A 16,430-nucleotide genomic window follows, 5' to 3' on the forward strand; every position below is an offset into this window, starting at 1 on the left:
TATGCACACTTACAATTTCTGTCTATCTATTGACTCTGAAAAATTACTTCGTAATCATTATAGAAATGAAAAAAGGTTATAACTTTGCAAAAAGTTATCTAATCTGTTTTAAACGAAACTAAACGATTCTAACCTGATTAGCTGGTCATATGACCATAACAAAAAAATGGCCAGACACCGGTAAGAACAAAATTGTAACGAGTTTAATTGCAGAAACTAACCATGGTTTCGCTAACAGAAAAGCAGAGGAATATTTTGCCTTGGATAATCTTCATAGTCGCATGTTTTCAAATCTCTGACATGGGCTTTTAAACTAGGAAAATACGTTTCGAAAGTAGGCAAAGTTTACATAGGCCTAGTCTACATGTGAAATCGCAGGAAAGTTATGGAACACAAGTGATGTGCAGATACTTAAACTGAGAGTGTACTAGTGATAGGGAGATTGATAAGGAATGGTGTGTGCATACCCACGAGAGTGTAGCCAGAGGTAGTTATAACATATATTACATGTAGGCTTGTTCAAATATATAATGTTTAAGTTATGAAACTGAAAGCATGTTCGTTTTTTCACTTTTTGATCACCATTGGCATTGTTCATTTATTGCGTAAAAAACTAGCTAAAACTAGTAAAACTGAAATAATTTGAATTATTGAAAGTGCGTGAATGCAGCATATGACAAAACCATTCAGTTGTTTTCTTTAGCTTGCTTGCTTGCATTATTTAGGCTACACTTAAGTTAAAAAAAAACTGTTGCATCGGTCTGTTCGTTGCAGGGACAGCCATGAAAGAGCATTCTTTCTGTATGATCACCAAAAGCACGGAGAGGAAGCTGACCCAAAAGATGCCATATTGTACTTCTACCCACCAGCGGTAAGCCTGCAAACCTTGTCTAGTTTAACAAATTGCATTGCAAGAGTAAAATAGACAATTTCGGGGGGATAAAAGGCTTGTACTCAGTTGTAGTGGTAGAGTTGCACCCCTTATTACAAACATTGAAACATTTAAGGCAAACATTGCTTCTGACCAGGGAAGGTGGGTGATCATGGGCGTCACAGTGACGAATAACTGAATAAGCTGTGTTGTGCATTTTCGGAGCCCACTTCGATCCTGCCATTTTTGCTTGTCTCAACAGATGAGTGGCCGTGTGTGTCTGCACGGGTTTCCACTGAATTGACATGCTTTGCCTTGACATCCTGCTCAGAATATGAGGGTTTATGAGAGTGAGGAAGGGAGAATGTACAGCGTTGTAACCAGTCTTCGGTCACTGAAGCATACTATTTTAATCTGACCCATTAGCCTGACTCCTGTCCGGCCGACTGTCCGATAATTTTGACATGTATAGGAAGCTAATTTTTTGACAATCAGTTTTCCAACTAAGTGGACAGAGCCAGGACATTTGGATCTATACATATTTCTAATCCAGGTCCAATCTACATATTGTCTTATGAAGCTGAAAAGAACACTGTATGCTGTGTTTGTGACTGCATGTGAGCACTTGACAAAGATAGAATTCCTGCTGCAAGAATAGGAATAGGAAGCGCCGATCTTTTTGCCAGAAAAATAATGAAAGTAGATGCTGACGTCTTTCATTGTTAGTTGATGAGGGACTGAAAATGGGTCTATTTTTTCCCAAAAAAAACCCTGCAAATAAACAAGTGATAGCAGTGTGGCCCAGAGTCATGAATTTCGACGAAGAGCAGTATTATTTGCTGAGGATAAAATATTTTGTTTAACTGACATACAACAGTAATCAACATTGATGATACTAAGTGGTACCAATGTTATACTGTAATGTGAACTTGTGTTTGATGTTGCCAGGTTGACATTGAAGAGCAAATTGCCCTGGTGGGAGGGATCATTGGAACGGTAGATTTTTGCATGGACGTTTTGGGCTACACTCCTTCTGTCGTCTCTCTCACAACATGCAGATTTGCCCTGCTGAAGACCGGACCCTTCATACTGGTGAGCCAACGTCTGTGTCATTGTTTTTTTGTGTGCTGACTTAATTGTTTTTAGATGTGCTTAAAGTTTAAAAACTCTAGTTATAACTTATGCGAGTGTGTGAAGGTTGAATCTTTAGGTTTTTATAAGACCCTGAAATTTGTTTTGCCAGTTATTTGCCAGAATTGTGTCTAGGGAGGACAGATCAGATACATCCTAATGTAAGCAGGGATGGGACAAACATTAACTGGTATTTTTTGTATCCAGTCTTTAACATTTGCTCTCTTATTATGTTGAAGGGTCTCTCGAGTGAGCTGCAGGCACCGGAGCAGTATGTGACCCAGCATTTGCAGTTCCTGTGGAACACATTCTGCCTCTATCAAGGTAGTCTTCTGGCTGTTAGACAGGTAAAAAGCAAAGACGTGCACACAAGAAAATGCACACACAGACTTATGTTTGCATGCACAAGCTTCTGCATACTCTCACACGCTGCTCAAACATGTGTTGTCTCAATGTCTGCATACACAGAGAAAGACAGACGTTCAGACACACACAGGGGCGGGGATGTAGCTCAGTCGGTAGCGCGCTGGATTTGTATCCAGTTGGCCGCTGTCAGCGTGAGTTCGTCCCCACGTTCGGCAAGAGATTTATTTCTCAGAGTCAACTTTGTGTGCAGACTCTCCTCGGTGTCCGAACACCCCCGTGTGTACACGCAAGCACAAGACCAAGTGCGCACGAAAAAGATCCTGTAATCCATGTCAGAGTTCGGTGGGTTATAGAAACACGAAAATACCCAGCATGCTTTCTCCGAAAACGGCGTATGGCTGCCTAAATGGCGGGTTAAAAAACGGTCATACACGTAAAATTCCACTCTTGCAAAAAAACACGAGTGTACATGGGAGTTTCAGCCCACGAACGCAGAAGAAGAAGAAAAGAAGAAGACACACACAGACAGTTCGACACAAAGTGACAACTATCATTCATATCATCAAAGAGATCATCAAAATGGCCGACCACATTTTCACTTTGTGTAAACAGAAGCTGGAAACTAGAAACACCATTACTGAGTCTAACCTACAGTGGAACCCCCCTTTAAAAATGTGAGAAAAGCGGGTCTTAAAAAGGTGGGGGATCTTAAAAAGGGGGTACATTTGACAGAGGTTATGGAAAAAAAATCTGAAAAACAAGGTCTTAAGCAGGAGGAAGTCTTAAAATTGAAATTTCCTCTGAAATTGAGTGAATATATTTTCAGAGAATTTTGCAATACATTCTTCTTGTGTGTCTCATAAAACACTTTCCCTTCTTGTTCCTGCTGTGGATGCATCAACCGTTACTGTTTCTGAATTTCAGCGGACTGGGATCGACGGCTTCACCTTGGAGCTGAACCGAATCTGGAACTCGTACTTCTCTCTTTGTCAGAGTTTTTCTGACCAGCTTTCCCAGGCCTTTGGCGTCATTCCTTACAGAGATCTCTCCCTGGTGAGTATTGCTCTTTTTTCTCACCGTACTCAAGTTATTCTGGAAATATTCAGAGGAGATTTATTTAAAGGTGCCTTCCTTTCTATGTGAAGGGTCACAAAAAAGCACAACTGATGTATGCAAGCATGAGAGCATCCTTCAACTTATGAAATGTCAGCAGATGGGCGCATAACCTAGTGGTGAGGGTGTCGGGCCACAGTGTGGAAAGTTCAGTTTTTGAATGCCAGCTGCGCCTTGTTGGTTAAGGGTGGAGATTTTTCCGATTTACCTAGTCAACTTATGTGCAGAACCTGCTAGTGCCTTATCTCCCATCGTGTGTACTGGAAAACACAAGACCAAGTCAGCACAAAAAAGATCCTGTGGGTTATAGAAACAATAGAAAAAAATTACCGACTTCTTTGAGAGTCGGGATTTGTACGTTTATTAAAATATCATTACTTCATTCGTGTGTATTTAATTTTCAGGCCCAGAGTCATGTGTTTCTGGAGGCATCGCACATCCTGCAGAGGGCGGAGAATTGTACTGGTGTTATTGGGGGAGCTCTCTTCAATAGGAATAGGTATGTATGCTGTATCTTGGATTGCAGAGAAATCACATTGTGTTTCAAATGTGTTTGTGAGTGTATGTGTGTGTGTGTGTACGTACGCGTATGTGTTCGTTTGTGTGTGTGTGTCAAAGAGAGTAAGAACGAGTTGAGTTTATGATGTCATTTTTCTGTCACAGGGTCCTCTGTACACAGTTGAGCAGTGAACTCACCCGGAGGCTGTTGGTCTTGATGCCCAGTGAAAAAAATGTAAGTCACACAGTTACACCCATTAACATTGAATGATAAATTGTCACACATGAGGAGCAGTGAGCAAGAAAATACATTTGGTAAAAATTGAGCCTTTGCTGCACTTGAGCATATGATCTTCTGTTTTTATCTTTAACGACCAAGGCCAATGAAAAAGTGGCATGAAAACTCGTTTCCATTGGGTTTGCTTTTGATTATTAATTTTATTTGTAACCTTCCTCTTGTACCTAAGGGAGCCAGCTATTTGTTATCCACCGACAATCTTTTTTGTTCCCAGCTCGTTATGAATGAAAATGATCAACAAATTTTGGTTATGCCATTAACCTTGATTGTGTTTTCTTTTTTTTCAGTTTCCGTGTATTGAGGTTAAACCAGGTGAGTGGGTGCCTTCTTGATTTAATTTATTTAGCAATTCCCATCACTGTCAGCCAGTCTCATAGATAAAGCAGTGGTCCCTCTTCTTTGTTTATAAACTTCCAAAAACATGTTCTTGCACAATCAGAATTTTTGTTAAAGCTCTTTGGGCATCTGTAACGCTTGCGCTCAGTTCTGTGGTCAGTTATTTTTGTGGGCTGTAAATATTTTGTATCTCCTGCTATTAGTGATGGAATGTCTTCGACAGTGAAGAATATGTTGAATGTTTGTGAACATGGTTATAGGATGATTTATTATTACTCAAGATCTTTTTGCTTTTGTTTGTCTTCTTGACATTTTCTATTTGGTATCTGTTATTGGGTTTCTGTAGCCATTTTTCTCTGTTTGCAGCCTTTGAGTTGCCTGGAGGCGTCCGTCTCTTGTCTGCGTTTGTGACAGCAGAGGAACTCTCAGCCCTGGGCCCTCGAAAACGCGGCAAGAGTGGTGAAAGACGAACACACATCCAGGATACAGAGCTGAAAACCTCTCCAAGCTCCAGCTTCTCTCCATCAGCCCCCTCTTCTCCTCCTCAACAACCACAGTTGCAACACCAACAACAACAGCAACCGCAAAGTGCAAGACCTTCATACGGCTTGTCTGCTGTGGTAGAGTCTGCAGAAATCAGAGATGAGGGAGAGGGAGAGGAGTTTCAAGACAGTGAGGCAGCAGAATCTGCGTTTGAAAGTTTAGAACCCGAGTCAGGTCTGCCCATGACTGACCAACCTGACGAACGTACAAACGACGGTTGGGTGAAAGAGGAATCTCAGTCTGCATCAGAAACCATGACAAGTGTATCAGATGCAAGTAATGGTGGTGCTAGTGACAAGCCTGCTACAAAATCTGACAAAATAGTCACAGACACAGTTTTGACTGAAAAGATCGATACAGATCCCAAGAATTTGAGCTCGGACAAACAGACTGACTGGCAGCAGGAAAGGACTGAGACCTCCATCGATGAAACAGCAGTGCTTCATGACAAAGATGAGGATGGAAGTTGCAAGGACGGTGATGTGAAGCAAAAGAACAGGAATTCGGGAGATTTCAGCTCAGCAGAAGATGGCGCTCCCGACTCAGAAAGGACAGGTCAAATCTCCACTGACAAGAGAACTGATGGAGACATAAATAGTTCTCCTGCTGTGGAACCAAGCGGTGATGAAGACAGCTATTCGCAGGAGGGGTGTGAAAATAGAGAAAGTGCTTGTGCTAGTCGTTCAGAAGTGTCACAGAATCTGAGTGATTTGGAATCGGGAAAAAGTAGTAAGGAAGGAGAAGAGGCTAATGCAGCAGCACGAACTGTAACAGACAATGTGTCTGCAGGCAGGTTTGGGAATCCCACAGACTCTGTTTTAGATGCAGATGGAGGAGAAGAGGCATCACTACGTGCCCACCGCAGATCAGCTTCTTCAGAGGCAGGTGCCTCCAGACATTCTGAAGATGATGGGAATTCTCACCTTGTGGCAGATGAAGATTGTGCAGATTCTTACACCAGTAACAGGGACTCTTTGACTGAAACGTCGTCAAGCTCTGTGGTTGCTTCACATGACGATAGTCTTACCTCTCCTGGTTCAGTAGCCTCCTCTCCCACAAACCTCCCTCTGGACATCTCCCCGTCGACTCCCACAGGTGACGATGACTACCTGTTACCCGACTTCAACCAGTCCTTAGGCTCGCCACAAACACAAGTGGTTCACTTTGACTCCTTGACCAAAAGCATTGAACTCAGTCAGGACGACTCTGTGAACCAACGGACGAAAGAGGGTGGAAACGTTCACCAAGGGAACGCAGACAGTAGTGCCAGGAGACAAACCAGTGAGGAGACCTCCTCTGTACCTTTGGACCGTGAACTGCAGTTAGACTTTATACGAAGCGGGGCCAGCTCGGTGCTGACGATTTCTGACGAGATGATGAGCCCCAACAAGGAGCGGCTGAACTTTGAAACGACGCTGCAGAACAGCGGGAGCTCGGGCAGTGGCAGCGCCACGCAGACTCAACCTTTTGTGCCGCTTGAGCTCTTAAGAGAGTGGGTACATGTATTTGGTATTGCTGTACAGCGGAACCCCCCTTTTAAGACAACTAAAATCCGAGAAAGTCAGGTCTTAAATATAGGAGGTAAATAATTTACAGAGGTAATGAACAGAACATCTGAAAAAGAAAGGTCTTGGAAAGGAGATAAGGCCAAAAAAAAAAGGTGTGGTTACGGTAACATAGCCCCCAAAAATAGGGTAGGTAGGTAGGCAATCACTTTTTTTTTTTAAAACTTTTTATTCTAATGTGTACAAATTAAACCTACTTGACAGGGAAATAAGTGTGCGACTCGGGCGCTTTCGCTTTCATTGCGTTTTTTGCACTCGGTTTTTTTTTTTTTTTTTTTTTTTTTTTTGGTGACAAATGTAATAAAAAGTTATAGGATCGGCCCCTAAAAATAGGGTAGGTCGGGTTACCGTAACCACACCTATTTTTTTTTTAGGCCTAATCTTGAATTTGAAGGGGGGGGGGGGGGGGGTGGGGTGTGAGGGTCTTAAGGCCAAAACTAAAAATAGTCTGTTTACGGTATCCCGACCGACCCTATTTTTTCGCGCGACCCTAGACTTTTTTTTGGCATTTGGGGAAAAAAAATATATAAAACAAAATAAAAGTCTGTTTTTTTGCAAAATAACTGAAGAATATGGTTTTTGGGAGATAAAAAATAAAAAATCCCGACCTACCGACCCTATTTTTGGCCAATGTTACCGTAAACAGACTATTTTTTTTTGTTGGCCTAAAAGGGGGGTTCTACTGTATTTCCCAATGTCATTCACACACCACGCTTGTCCTCACCTGTCTTAAAGTTACAAATTAAATGCATTTTGATTGCATGATAACAGGTTGGAATGGTGTGTAAGTGCCTGAGAGATTAATGTATTCATCATGGAATGATGAGTGTTACATTCTAATCCTCTTTACTGCACACAGTGTGTTTGTTCATACTTAATCCCAATTTGGGTCTGGGTAGGTGAATAATAATAATAATAATAATAACGGGCATTTATAAAGCGCCTTATCAGAAGTTCAAAGCGCGTGACAACAATACATGTATACAAAAATCATACAATCACTGTCAGATTCAAACAACACATCATGCACATCTCACATCCCCAGACTCTATACTAAGGAACTATCCGTAATGTTGTTGGAACAAGTGAGTTTTCAAATTGGACTTAAAAGATGAATCAGAGCTTGGATAAACTGAATGGTAGTGCTTCTTTTCAGTTTATAATTTTAAAATAATGTACAATGTAGTTTGTTTTGCTTTTTTTTTACTCCATGTGCCCTAGAAGTTCTTTCAATTTTTCTTCAAAATAAAATTAGATAAAACCCGTCTTGCACGAATCATGGGATGGGCAACACAGGGGTGGGAGTAGTTCCGTATAATTACGGAATTCCGTATAGCAAAAATTTTAACAACAACAACAAACAAGTCGCGTAAGGCGAAAATACAATATTTAGTCAAGTAGCTGTCGAACTCACAGAATGAAACTGAACGCAATGCAACGCAGCAAGACCGTATACTCGTGGTCCACCGCTCACGGCATAGGCAGTGAAATTGACAAGAAGAGCGGGGTAGTGGTTACGCTATGCTGCATAGCACGCTTTTCTGTACCTCTCTTCGTTTTAACTTTCTGAGCGTGTTTTTAATCCAAACATATCATATCTATATATTTTTGGAATCAGGAACCGACAAGGAATAAGATGAAAGTGTTTTTAAATTGATTTCGAAAAAAAAATTTTGATAATAATTTTTATATATTTAATTTTCAGAGCTTGTTTTTAATCCGAATATAACATATTTATATGTTTTTGGAATCAGCAAATGATGGAGAATAAGATAAACGTAAATTTGGATCGTTTTATACATTTTTATTTTTTTTTACAATTTTCAGATTTTTAATGACCAAAGTCATTAATTAATTTTTAAGCCACCAAGCTGAAATGCAATGCCGAACCCCGGGCTTCGTCGAAGAGTACTTGACCAAAATTTCAACCAATTTGGTTGAAAAATGAGGGCGTGACAGTGCCGCCTCAACTTTCACGAAAAGCCGGATATGACGTCATCAAAGACATTTATCAAAAAAATGAAAAAAACGTTCGGGGATTTCATACCCAGGAACTCTCATGTCAAATTTCATAAAGATCGGTCCAGTAGTTTAGTCTGAATCGCTCTACACACACACACACACAGACAGACACACGCACATACACCACGACCCTCGTTTCGATTCCCCCTCGATGTTAAAATATTTAGTCAAAACTTGACTAAATATAAAAAGTGAGGAAAAAAACCTGAATCCTAATCGCGTCTATATCGGTTTCCGTGTTTCGGTTCGCGCAATTTCCGATCCATAAAACTGAAGATACTTCCGGAAATAACATGCCATCCGCCATTTTTGTCTCGAATGAAACCTAGACATCGCGAGCTCGGTTTACTTATTAAGATGGAGCTAATTACGAGCTAATTACGTCGAAGATACGAAAGATCGTCCAGAGCTTACATAAAAACAAGTGGAGGAACGACTGGATGAACTTGGTGGACGATTTAAATCGCCCATTTTTCAGTATAGCTCAGATTTTTTGCTCTCACCCCTGACAACATCAAACTCAAAGCTAAACTTTCAGCATGGTCTCTCCACCGGAAACAGCACAGAATCGAGCAATAGTGACATCGTTCAAAGCCTGGAGAACGATATTTGTTTCTAAAATCAGTTATTTAGAATTAGAGTGATATATATATGAGTAAAATTGGCATCAAGAAAAATCGTGTTCTCAGATCACTGGGGTTGCATCCCTTTGTTTACAATTTCACATTCATCTGTCAACCAGGTACAGCACAGAGCCTAGCAGCAGCGACATCGCTCGCAGCCTGGAAAACGTCTCCGCCCTCTCCTCCTCCTCCACCCTCCTCTCCTCTCCCTCCGCAGGGCCGTCGGTCAGGGGGTCGAGTGTTGACGACGTGGGGCTTGAGGGCAGGAAGGAGGTACTGCTGTACGTTCAAGGTCACATGGACACGCTGCTTGTTCTACTGCTCGACGACCTCTCCCAAGCCACCAAGGACAACGTTAACATCTTGGTGAGGGTTGCTTGTTGTCTAGTCTTGTTGAGTTTTGTGTGCTGGGAAAGATGTATTAGGCCTTACTATGGTGCAAGTACATATTGCAGTGCCACAGGTGAATTACCAGAGAGAACAAATAAAAAAACAAAACCGCCCCACGCGGGTTAGGGGGAGTTCCGTATTGGTTGGGACGAGAAAGAATTTACCCGATGCTCCCCAGCATGTCGTAAGAGGCGACTAACGGATTCTGTTTCTCCTTTTACCCTTGTTAAGTGTTTCTTGTATAGAATATAGTCAATGTTTGTAAAGATTTTAGTCAAACAGTATGTAAGAAATGTTAAGTCCTTTGTACTGGAAACTTGCATTTTCCCAGTAAGGTCATATATTGTACTACGTTGCAAGCCCCTGGAGCAATTATTTGATTAGTGCTTTTGTGAACAAGAAACAATTAACAAGTGGCTCTATCCCATCCCCCCACCCCACCCACCCACCCCCCCACCCCCCCACCCCCCCCCACCCACCCCCCACACCCCCCCACCCACCCACCCCCCCACCCACCCCCCCCCCCCCCCCCCCTTTCCCTGTTGCGATATAACCTTGAACGGTTGAAAACGACGTTAAACACCAAATAAAGAAAGAAAGAAAAACAAAAGGATAAGGATAAGATTTTATACTGTTCAAAAAAAGAAACGCATAGTTGCTACTTGCCAAATTTGTTTTATTTTTCGAAAAAATTAACAGAAAATCCAATATTTAGATTATTTGTTTAAAATTTGGTATGGACACAGTTGAATGCACACACAGTTCATTTGCATCTTCAAATCAATCAGTCAATCAATACGATTGGGTGCCGAGGCTGTCAAGTCAGTAGGGGGTGTGACTGCCTTGAGCAGCAACAACTGCCCGGCACCTTCTGGGCATGGACTGGATCAGATGCCGGATATCTTGCTGTGGGATGGTGTCCCACTCCTCCTGAAGTGCCTGCAATAGATCGCGGTGATTTGCCGGCGCTTCTTCTCGCCTGCGCACACGTCTGTCCAATTCATCCCAGAGGTGTTCTATCGGGTTCATGTCTGGCGACATGGATGGCCAGGGAAGCACCTGGACATGGTGGTCGGTGAGGAACTGGGTGGTGAGTCGTGCTGTGTGCGGGCGAGCGTTGTCCTGCTGGAATATGGCATCCTGGTCAGCCAGAAGAGGAAGGGCGTGTGGGCGCAGAATTTCCTCCACGTATCGCTGGGCAGTTATGCGCCCTTGGACGTGCACCAGGGTGCTCCTTCCAGCGGTATTGATCGCCCCCCACACCATGACGCCTCCACCACCATGAACGGGTGCCTCATCCACACAGTTGGGCGCGTAACGTTCGTTTACTCTCCGGTAGACCCTCCTCCGACCATCATGTCGCTAGAGCAGGAAGTAGGACTCGTCGCTGAACCACACGTGTCTCCAGTGATTCCGGACGGTCCAGCGAAGGTGCTGGTTGCCCCACTGCACTCGGTTCTGGCGATGGCGGCGGGTGAGGACAGCTCCTCTGTGAGGTCTGCGAGCTCTCAAACCAGCTTCATGCAGGCGGTTCCGCACGGTCTGGTCCGATAATCGGTGTGGCCCGGGGAGAGCCTGGACAGAAGATGAGGCCGACAGGAAACGATTCCGGAGGTGGCGGAGCCGTATGAAGCGGTCGTGAGCAGCAGTTGTCGCTCTTGGTCTTCCCGCTCGTGGCAAGTCAGCAACGGAGCCAGTGGCTTGAAACCTGACCCACAGTCTACTGATGGTGCTCTGGGACACGTGGAAGTGCCTGGCGATTGCACTTTGACTTTGGCCTGCTTGTAAACGACCCAATGCAATTTGGCGGTCTTCTCTGCTCAATCGGGCCATCTTTCGTCGCTGAATTGTCGTCTGATTTCTTTGTGGCGAACAATCCGCTTTTATGGGTTTTGGAAGACATGGTGAGAGCTCAATATTCCCCGAGTTTCACGAGATTACACTGAAGCATGACGAGTGGTCATGCCAAATGAGCAATTTTGACATTGTAGCCACTGATAACACATGCGTCACGTGCAGAGCTCACTTGTGGCAATGGACGAAAGGTCGACGACCAGATAAACATTTTCTGCAGTTTGGTGGATATCCTTGTAGCCATATAACTAAATTATCCAAATATTACAAGCTATGCGTTTCTTTTTTTGAACAGTATATATAGTCCATGAGGGTAACCTCACAGAAATTCGGGCTGCTTTCTCCCTGGGGAAAGCGAGCTGCCATACAGTATACGGCGCTACCCATTTTTTTCTTTTTTTTCCTGCATGCGTGTATTCATGTTTCCAAGCCCTGAGACTTAATGCCGTGTGAGATGGAATTTTTTTACACTTTATTTCAAGTCACATGGGTATTTGGTGGACATTTTTATCTATGCCTATACAATTTTGCCAGGAAAGACCCTTTTGTCAATCGTGGGTTTTTTAACGTGCACACCCCAATGTAGTGTACACGAAGGGACCTCGGTTTTTCGTCTCATCCGAAAGACTAGCACTTGAACCCACCACCTAGGTTAGGAAAGGGGGGAGAAAATTGCGGCCTGACCCAGGCCTGAACACGCAACCTCTCGCTTCCGAGCGCAAGTGCGTTACCACTCGGCCACCCAGTCCCTAGTTTAAATCGTGTGTTATTTTGGGTGCCTGTGGGGTCCAAAACCTGTAACAGACCAAAGAGGTAAACCGAATACCACAATATATGATGTGACAAGCAGCTGACAGTACACATTCTATGATGCGGCATTTGTCGTGACAAACAGTGTACATTTCATTAATACACTTTTGTTTGATCATGAAGAGATCACAAGACATGGATACAGACAGAACATGGACAAGTAAGGTCAGAGCACTAATAACAAGATCTAATATATTGATTGAACATTGGATTTCCCTTCTTTGAGCCGTATGACGTCAGAGGCTGACTAAAACTAATGTTTAGGAGGCTGGCTGAGACCACAAAAGATTGCAAGTTTGTGTGCGGACTCACGTAAAAAAATAAGAAGTATTCTGACTAAAACGGATCAATACAAAAGTCGAATGTTATTTGTATTTTTGACCAAAATGTGACATTTGATGTCAACAAATCTTGACAGTCATTGTTGATCTTGACTGTTAGTGCTGTCTCGTAGAACAATCTGTGTAAAATGTCATATTCTGGTCAAAAATACAAATGACAATGGGACGCAATTCATGTGAAACATACACAACAGTTAGCAAGAGAGTCTACCGTGGTCAATAATTTTTGACTACTGGCCAAGACATACATGCACAACAATCCAATTATTAAGAAAATGGCACATTGGGTTTATGATGAATTGCCACTGGTCAAATAAAGTACTTTGTGCTGATTGTAAGCTAACTGACCCCTGCATTTATAACTGTCTTGCAGTGGAAGTCTTCCCTGGCCAAGCTTGCAGAACTGGACTATGCGGTCAGTGATACCACTGGGAACAGAGCCGATGATTCTGCTGTGAGTTGATTCATTCTTACTCTGTGCAGGGCTCTGATTGGGATACAGTGGGTATTCTGCCAATTTTAAGACCTCCAGGGGCGGGGATGTAGCTCAGTCGGTAGCGCGCTGGATTTGTATCCAGTTGGCCGCTGTCAGCGTGAGTTCGTCCCCACGTTCGGCGAGAGATTTATTTCACAGAGTCAACTTTGTGTGCAGACTCTCCTCGGTGTCTGAACACCCCCGTGTGTACACGCAAGCACAAGACCAAGTGCTCATGAAAAAGATCCTGTAATCCATGTCAGAGTTCGGTGGGTTATAGAAACACGAAAATACCCAGCATGCTTCCTCCGAAAACGGCGTATGGCTGCCTAAATGGCGGGGTAAAAAACGGTCATACACGTAAAATTCCACTCGTGCAAAAAACATGAGTGTACGTGGGAGTTTCAGCCCACGAACGCAGAAGAAGAAAATGCTGAGAAAATTTGGTGTCAAAAGGACGGGCCCAGTGTTAAAAGGGAGGGATCATAAGTGTTGAATTCCAGGTACAGTTACAGAGACTATAAAGAGAACATCTGAAAAAGCAAGGCCTTCTTACATTTAGGGGTGAGGGGGGGTGCTCCTGAAAGGAGGTTCCACTGTGTTCCATTGTTTTGAAATGAGTTGAGTTTGTTAGTGCTGTAACAGCGGTCGCAAATCTTTCTGTTGTTTTTTCCATGGAATGCTAATCTTGTACGTCCACCATAATGACTATTCATGTAATTTTGTGCTTGTTTGGGCCATGAAGTATAAGTATTTTTCTGAGTATTCTCTATATTGGTTGTTTTTTGTCACTGTTTCATAATTCAAATGAATGCAGTTTCTTTAAATTAACACATCTTTTGAGAGAACATGTAGAGAGTTCCAGCACATTGTCTGGCAAATGAGTTTGGTAATTTGGCATAGATGCGCCAGCAGATCAATTTAATTGGGGGTGGGGGGGATTTGGGGGTGTTGGTTATGACATCAAAAACTTCTGCCGAATATACTTTTTTAAAGAGAAAAACTCTCACTCCTCGATCTCTCTCTGTCTCTCCCTCTCTGTCTCTCCCTCTCCCTCTCTCTCTCTCTCTCTCTCTCTCTCTCTCTCCCCCCCCCCCCCCCCCCTCTCTTTTTGTCTCTCTCTCTCATTCTCTTTTCCCTTACAGACCGGCATGGTTAACTCTAAATGAATTCACCATTTAATGATTTATTTTCTATCTTTCTTTGCCCTTGCAGAGTGGCAGGTCCTACTTGTACCTGAAATACGACTCCTCTTCACAGGCAATGCAAGGTAACTGATAACACAGTTTTAAAACTAGCTCAATGCCAGAATTCCGTATTTAAAAGTTATTTTTGTAAAGTTGAACCTGCCCGGCAACCACCTCCCGACTCCGATCACCTCCCCATTACGACCACCCCCGCCGAATAGACTGCCAACGTTTCAAAATTCAGAATAAAAAAACAAAAAAGGAGTTGTTATTGGAACGTTATATTTATAACAAAAGAAAACGTTGCGGTCACTGATCTTCGACCAAGCGGTCTATTAAGTGAACAGACAGACCAACACTGATAATACAGAAAATAAACTTGTCTAACAAATTGTCCAATTGGTGTTCACTCTGAGATTGCTGTTGTTAACTATTTGCGTGTTGGTTCCGTGCAGGTACAGCTAAGACGGCAGTGACCAGTTTGGCCAATGAGCTTGTTTCGTCCAGCATACAGCTTCATGACACTTTCTGCCGTATGCCCGCGTCTTCGGACATTTTGTGCAGGTATGTGTGTGTGCTCTTATCACCAGTAATGGCATTGAAAGCACAATCCTCCTAGTGTAAACTACCCTGCTTACCATCTTAGGGCTGGCCAGGCTTTTACATGGGATAAGATTATCCCTCCACTTGGTCCCATACCAAAAATTAACAACCTGGCTGCATTTTGTGCAGTTATTCTTTGATGAATTGATTTCCAGTGTCAATTTGCTACATTATTTCATTAACATTTTCTTATTTCGTAAACTTTGCCATCAAGGACACCAAGGACTGCCTAAAATTGCATAGCATTATCAAAACATCAGTGAAAATGTCGGCGAATTTGCTGAAAAAACTAGTCTTAGCAATATTCAAGGCATCACATATGTTATGTAACGTAGATGTTCCCTGAGAAAACAGAATCAAATATTGGAATTGTTCCATGATTTGCAGGACTCACACCACCTGTTGCTATGGCCACAAAACCATGACCAGCGAGACCTTCTTCCAAGTACAAGCCACCAAGGGTGGGGGCTACCCCGATCCTCAGAACATCGCCTTCTCCCTCGACCAGTTTGCCGACAGGAAACTCTACACCGACCACAGCACTGCGCTCTTGTGATGCTCTTTGTGTTCATGAGTGGGGAATGGGGGGGGGGGGGGGGGGGGGGGGGCTGGCAGTTCTTTAGGTGGTGTCTGTCTGGTTTTTGGTAGCATTGAACACAGTCATATATTTAAAGATGGTAATGTTACATAGTGATACTCGTTAATGAAGATATTACAATGTTAGTGTTTTGGTGAAAATGTCTGTGTTTCCGGTGAATAGCTGTGAGTCTTTATTTTTCTCAGAGCAACAGCACCCTTGTTGGTGGGAATTTTGTTTAGTTTATCACCCCAGAAATTAAGAGCTATGCAAGATTTCTACAAAAAAACTCAGAAAGCAGGTGGATAATTGCAGGACAAGTTGCGTTTATTTTTCTGTGGTTCTGCGAACCAGTGGTTGCGTGTTAATGTTTAGTGTTCTGCTGATTACGGTGCTACTGAAGTCTATTCATGTGGAGAAAGGTCTTATTATGCTGTGCATAAAATACTGTATAAGTGCATGTCGACGAATGCTCATCATACATGTCTGTTTGAAGATAATTTGATTTTCCGTGATTATTGTGTTCACAATTTAGGCTTTTTCTCAGAAAGCTTTCAAAATACACAAATGTATAAACAAAATTGATCAAAACAGCTCATTAATTATGGTACCTAATAGTCATGGGGTATATTGAACAGAAAGCATATTCAAATGTCACTGAAATTCCTGCTTTTCCAGTTTTAGTTGCCTTGTGCAATGGGATGGTTGGTAGGAAGTAAGAAGTTTTGCTTGTGTTTCAGTCTCAAATGTTTCACAAAACACTGTTTTTACTTTGATAACTGCACAGGCTGTGGATTTCTTGGTACATGTTGCAAAATGTTACTGTG

The 16,430-nt window shown here is 42.8% G+C and overlaps 1 protein-coding gene across 1 annotated transcript; it reads left to right on the top strand.

The window, feature by feature from the left end:
* The first annotated feature begins 139 nt into the window (after nucleotides 1-139).
* Nucleotides 140-15,629, top strand: LOC138975785 (serine-rich adhesin for platelets-like). Its single transcript, XM_070348538.1, has 14 exons — nucleotides 140-180; nucleotides 775-871; nucleotides 1,820-1,963; nucleotides 2,242-2,349; nucleotides 3,293-3,421; nucleotides 3,886-3,980; nucleotides 4,145-4,214; nucleotides 4,565-4,589; nucleotides 4,980-6,648; nucleotides 9,486-9,732; nucleotides 13,135-13,215; nucleotides 14,452-14,506; nucleotides 14,879-14,987; nucleotides 15,414-15,629. Exons 1-14 carry the CDS (start codon nucleotides 167-169, stop codon nucleotides 15,580-15,582), a joined length of 3,012 nt encoding a protein of 1,003 aa, XP_070204639.1. The 5' UTR covers nucleotides 140-166; the 3' UTR covers nucleotides 15,583-15,629.
* Nucleotides 15,630-16,430: the final 801 nt, after the last annotated feature.

Source organism: Littorina saxatilis, linkage group LG9 (assembly GCF_037325665.1).
Source record: "Littorina saxatilis isolate snail1 linkage group LG9, US_GU_Lsax_2.0, whole genome shotgun sequence".
In the NCBI taxonomy this organism is placed as follows: Eukaryota; Metazoa; Mollusca; class Gastropoda; order Littorinimorpha; family Littorinidae; genus Littorina; species Littorina saxatilis.

What these genes read in the sequence shown, in the direction of transcription:
- LOC138975785 (XM_070348538.1), top strand. An exon ending in CTTACAGAGATCTCTCCCTG is followed by an intron (nt 3,422 to 3,885) that starts GTGAGTATTGCT and finishes TTTAATTTTCAG; the next exon opens with GCCCAGAGTCATGTGTTTCT. An exon ending in AGGACAACGTTAACATCTTG is followed by an intron (nt 9,733 to 13,134) that starts GTGAGGGTTGCT and finishes ACTGTCTTGCAG; the next exon opens with TGGAAGTCTTCCCTGGCCAA.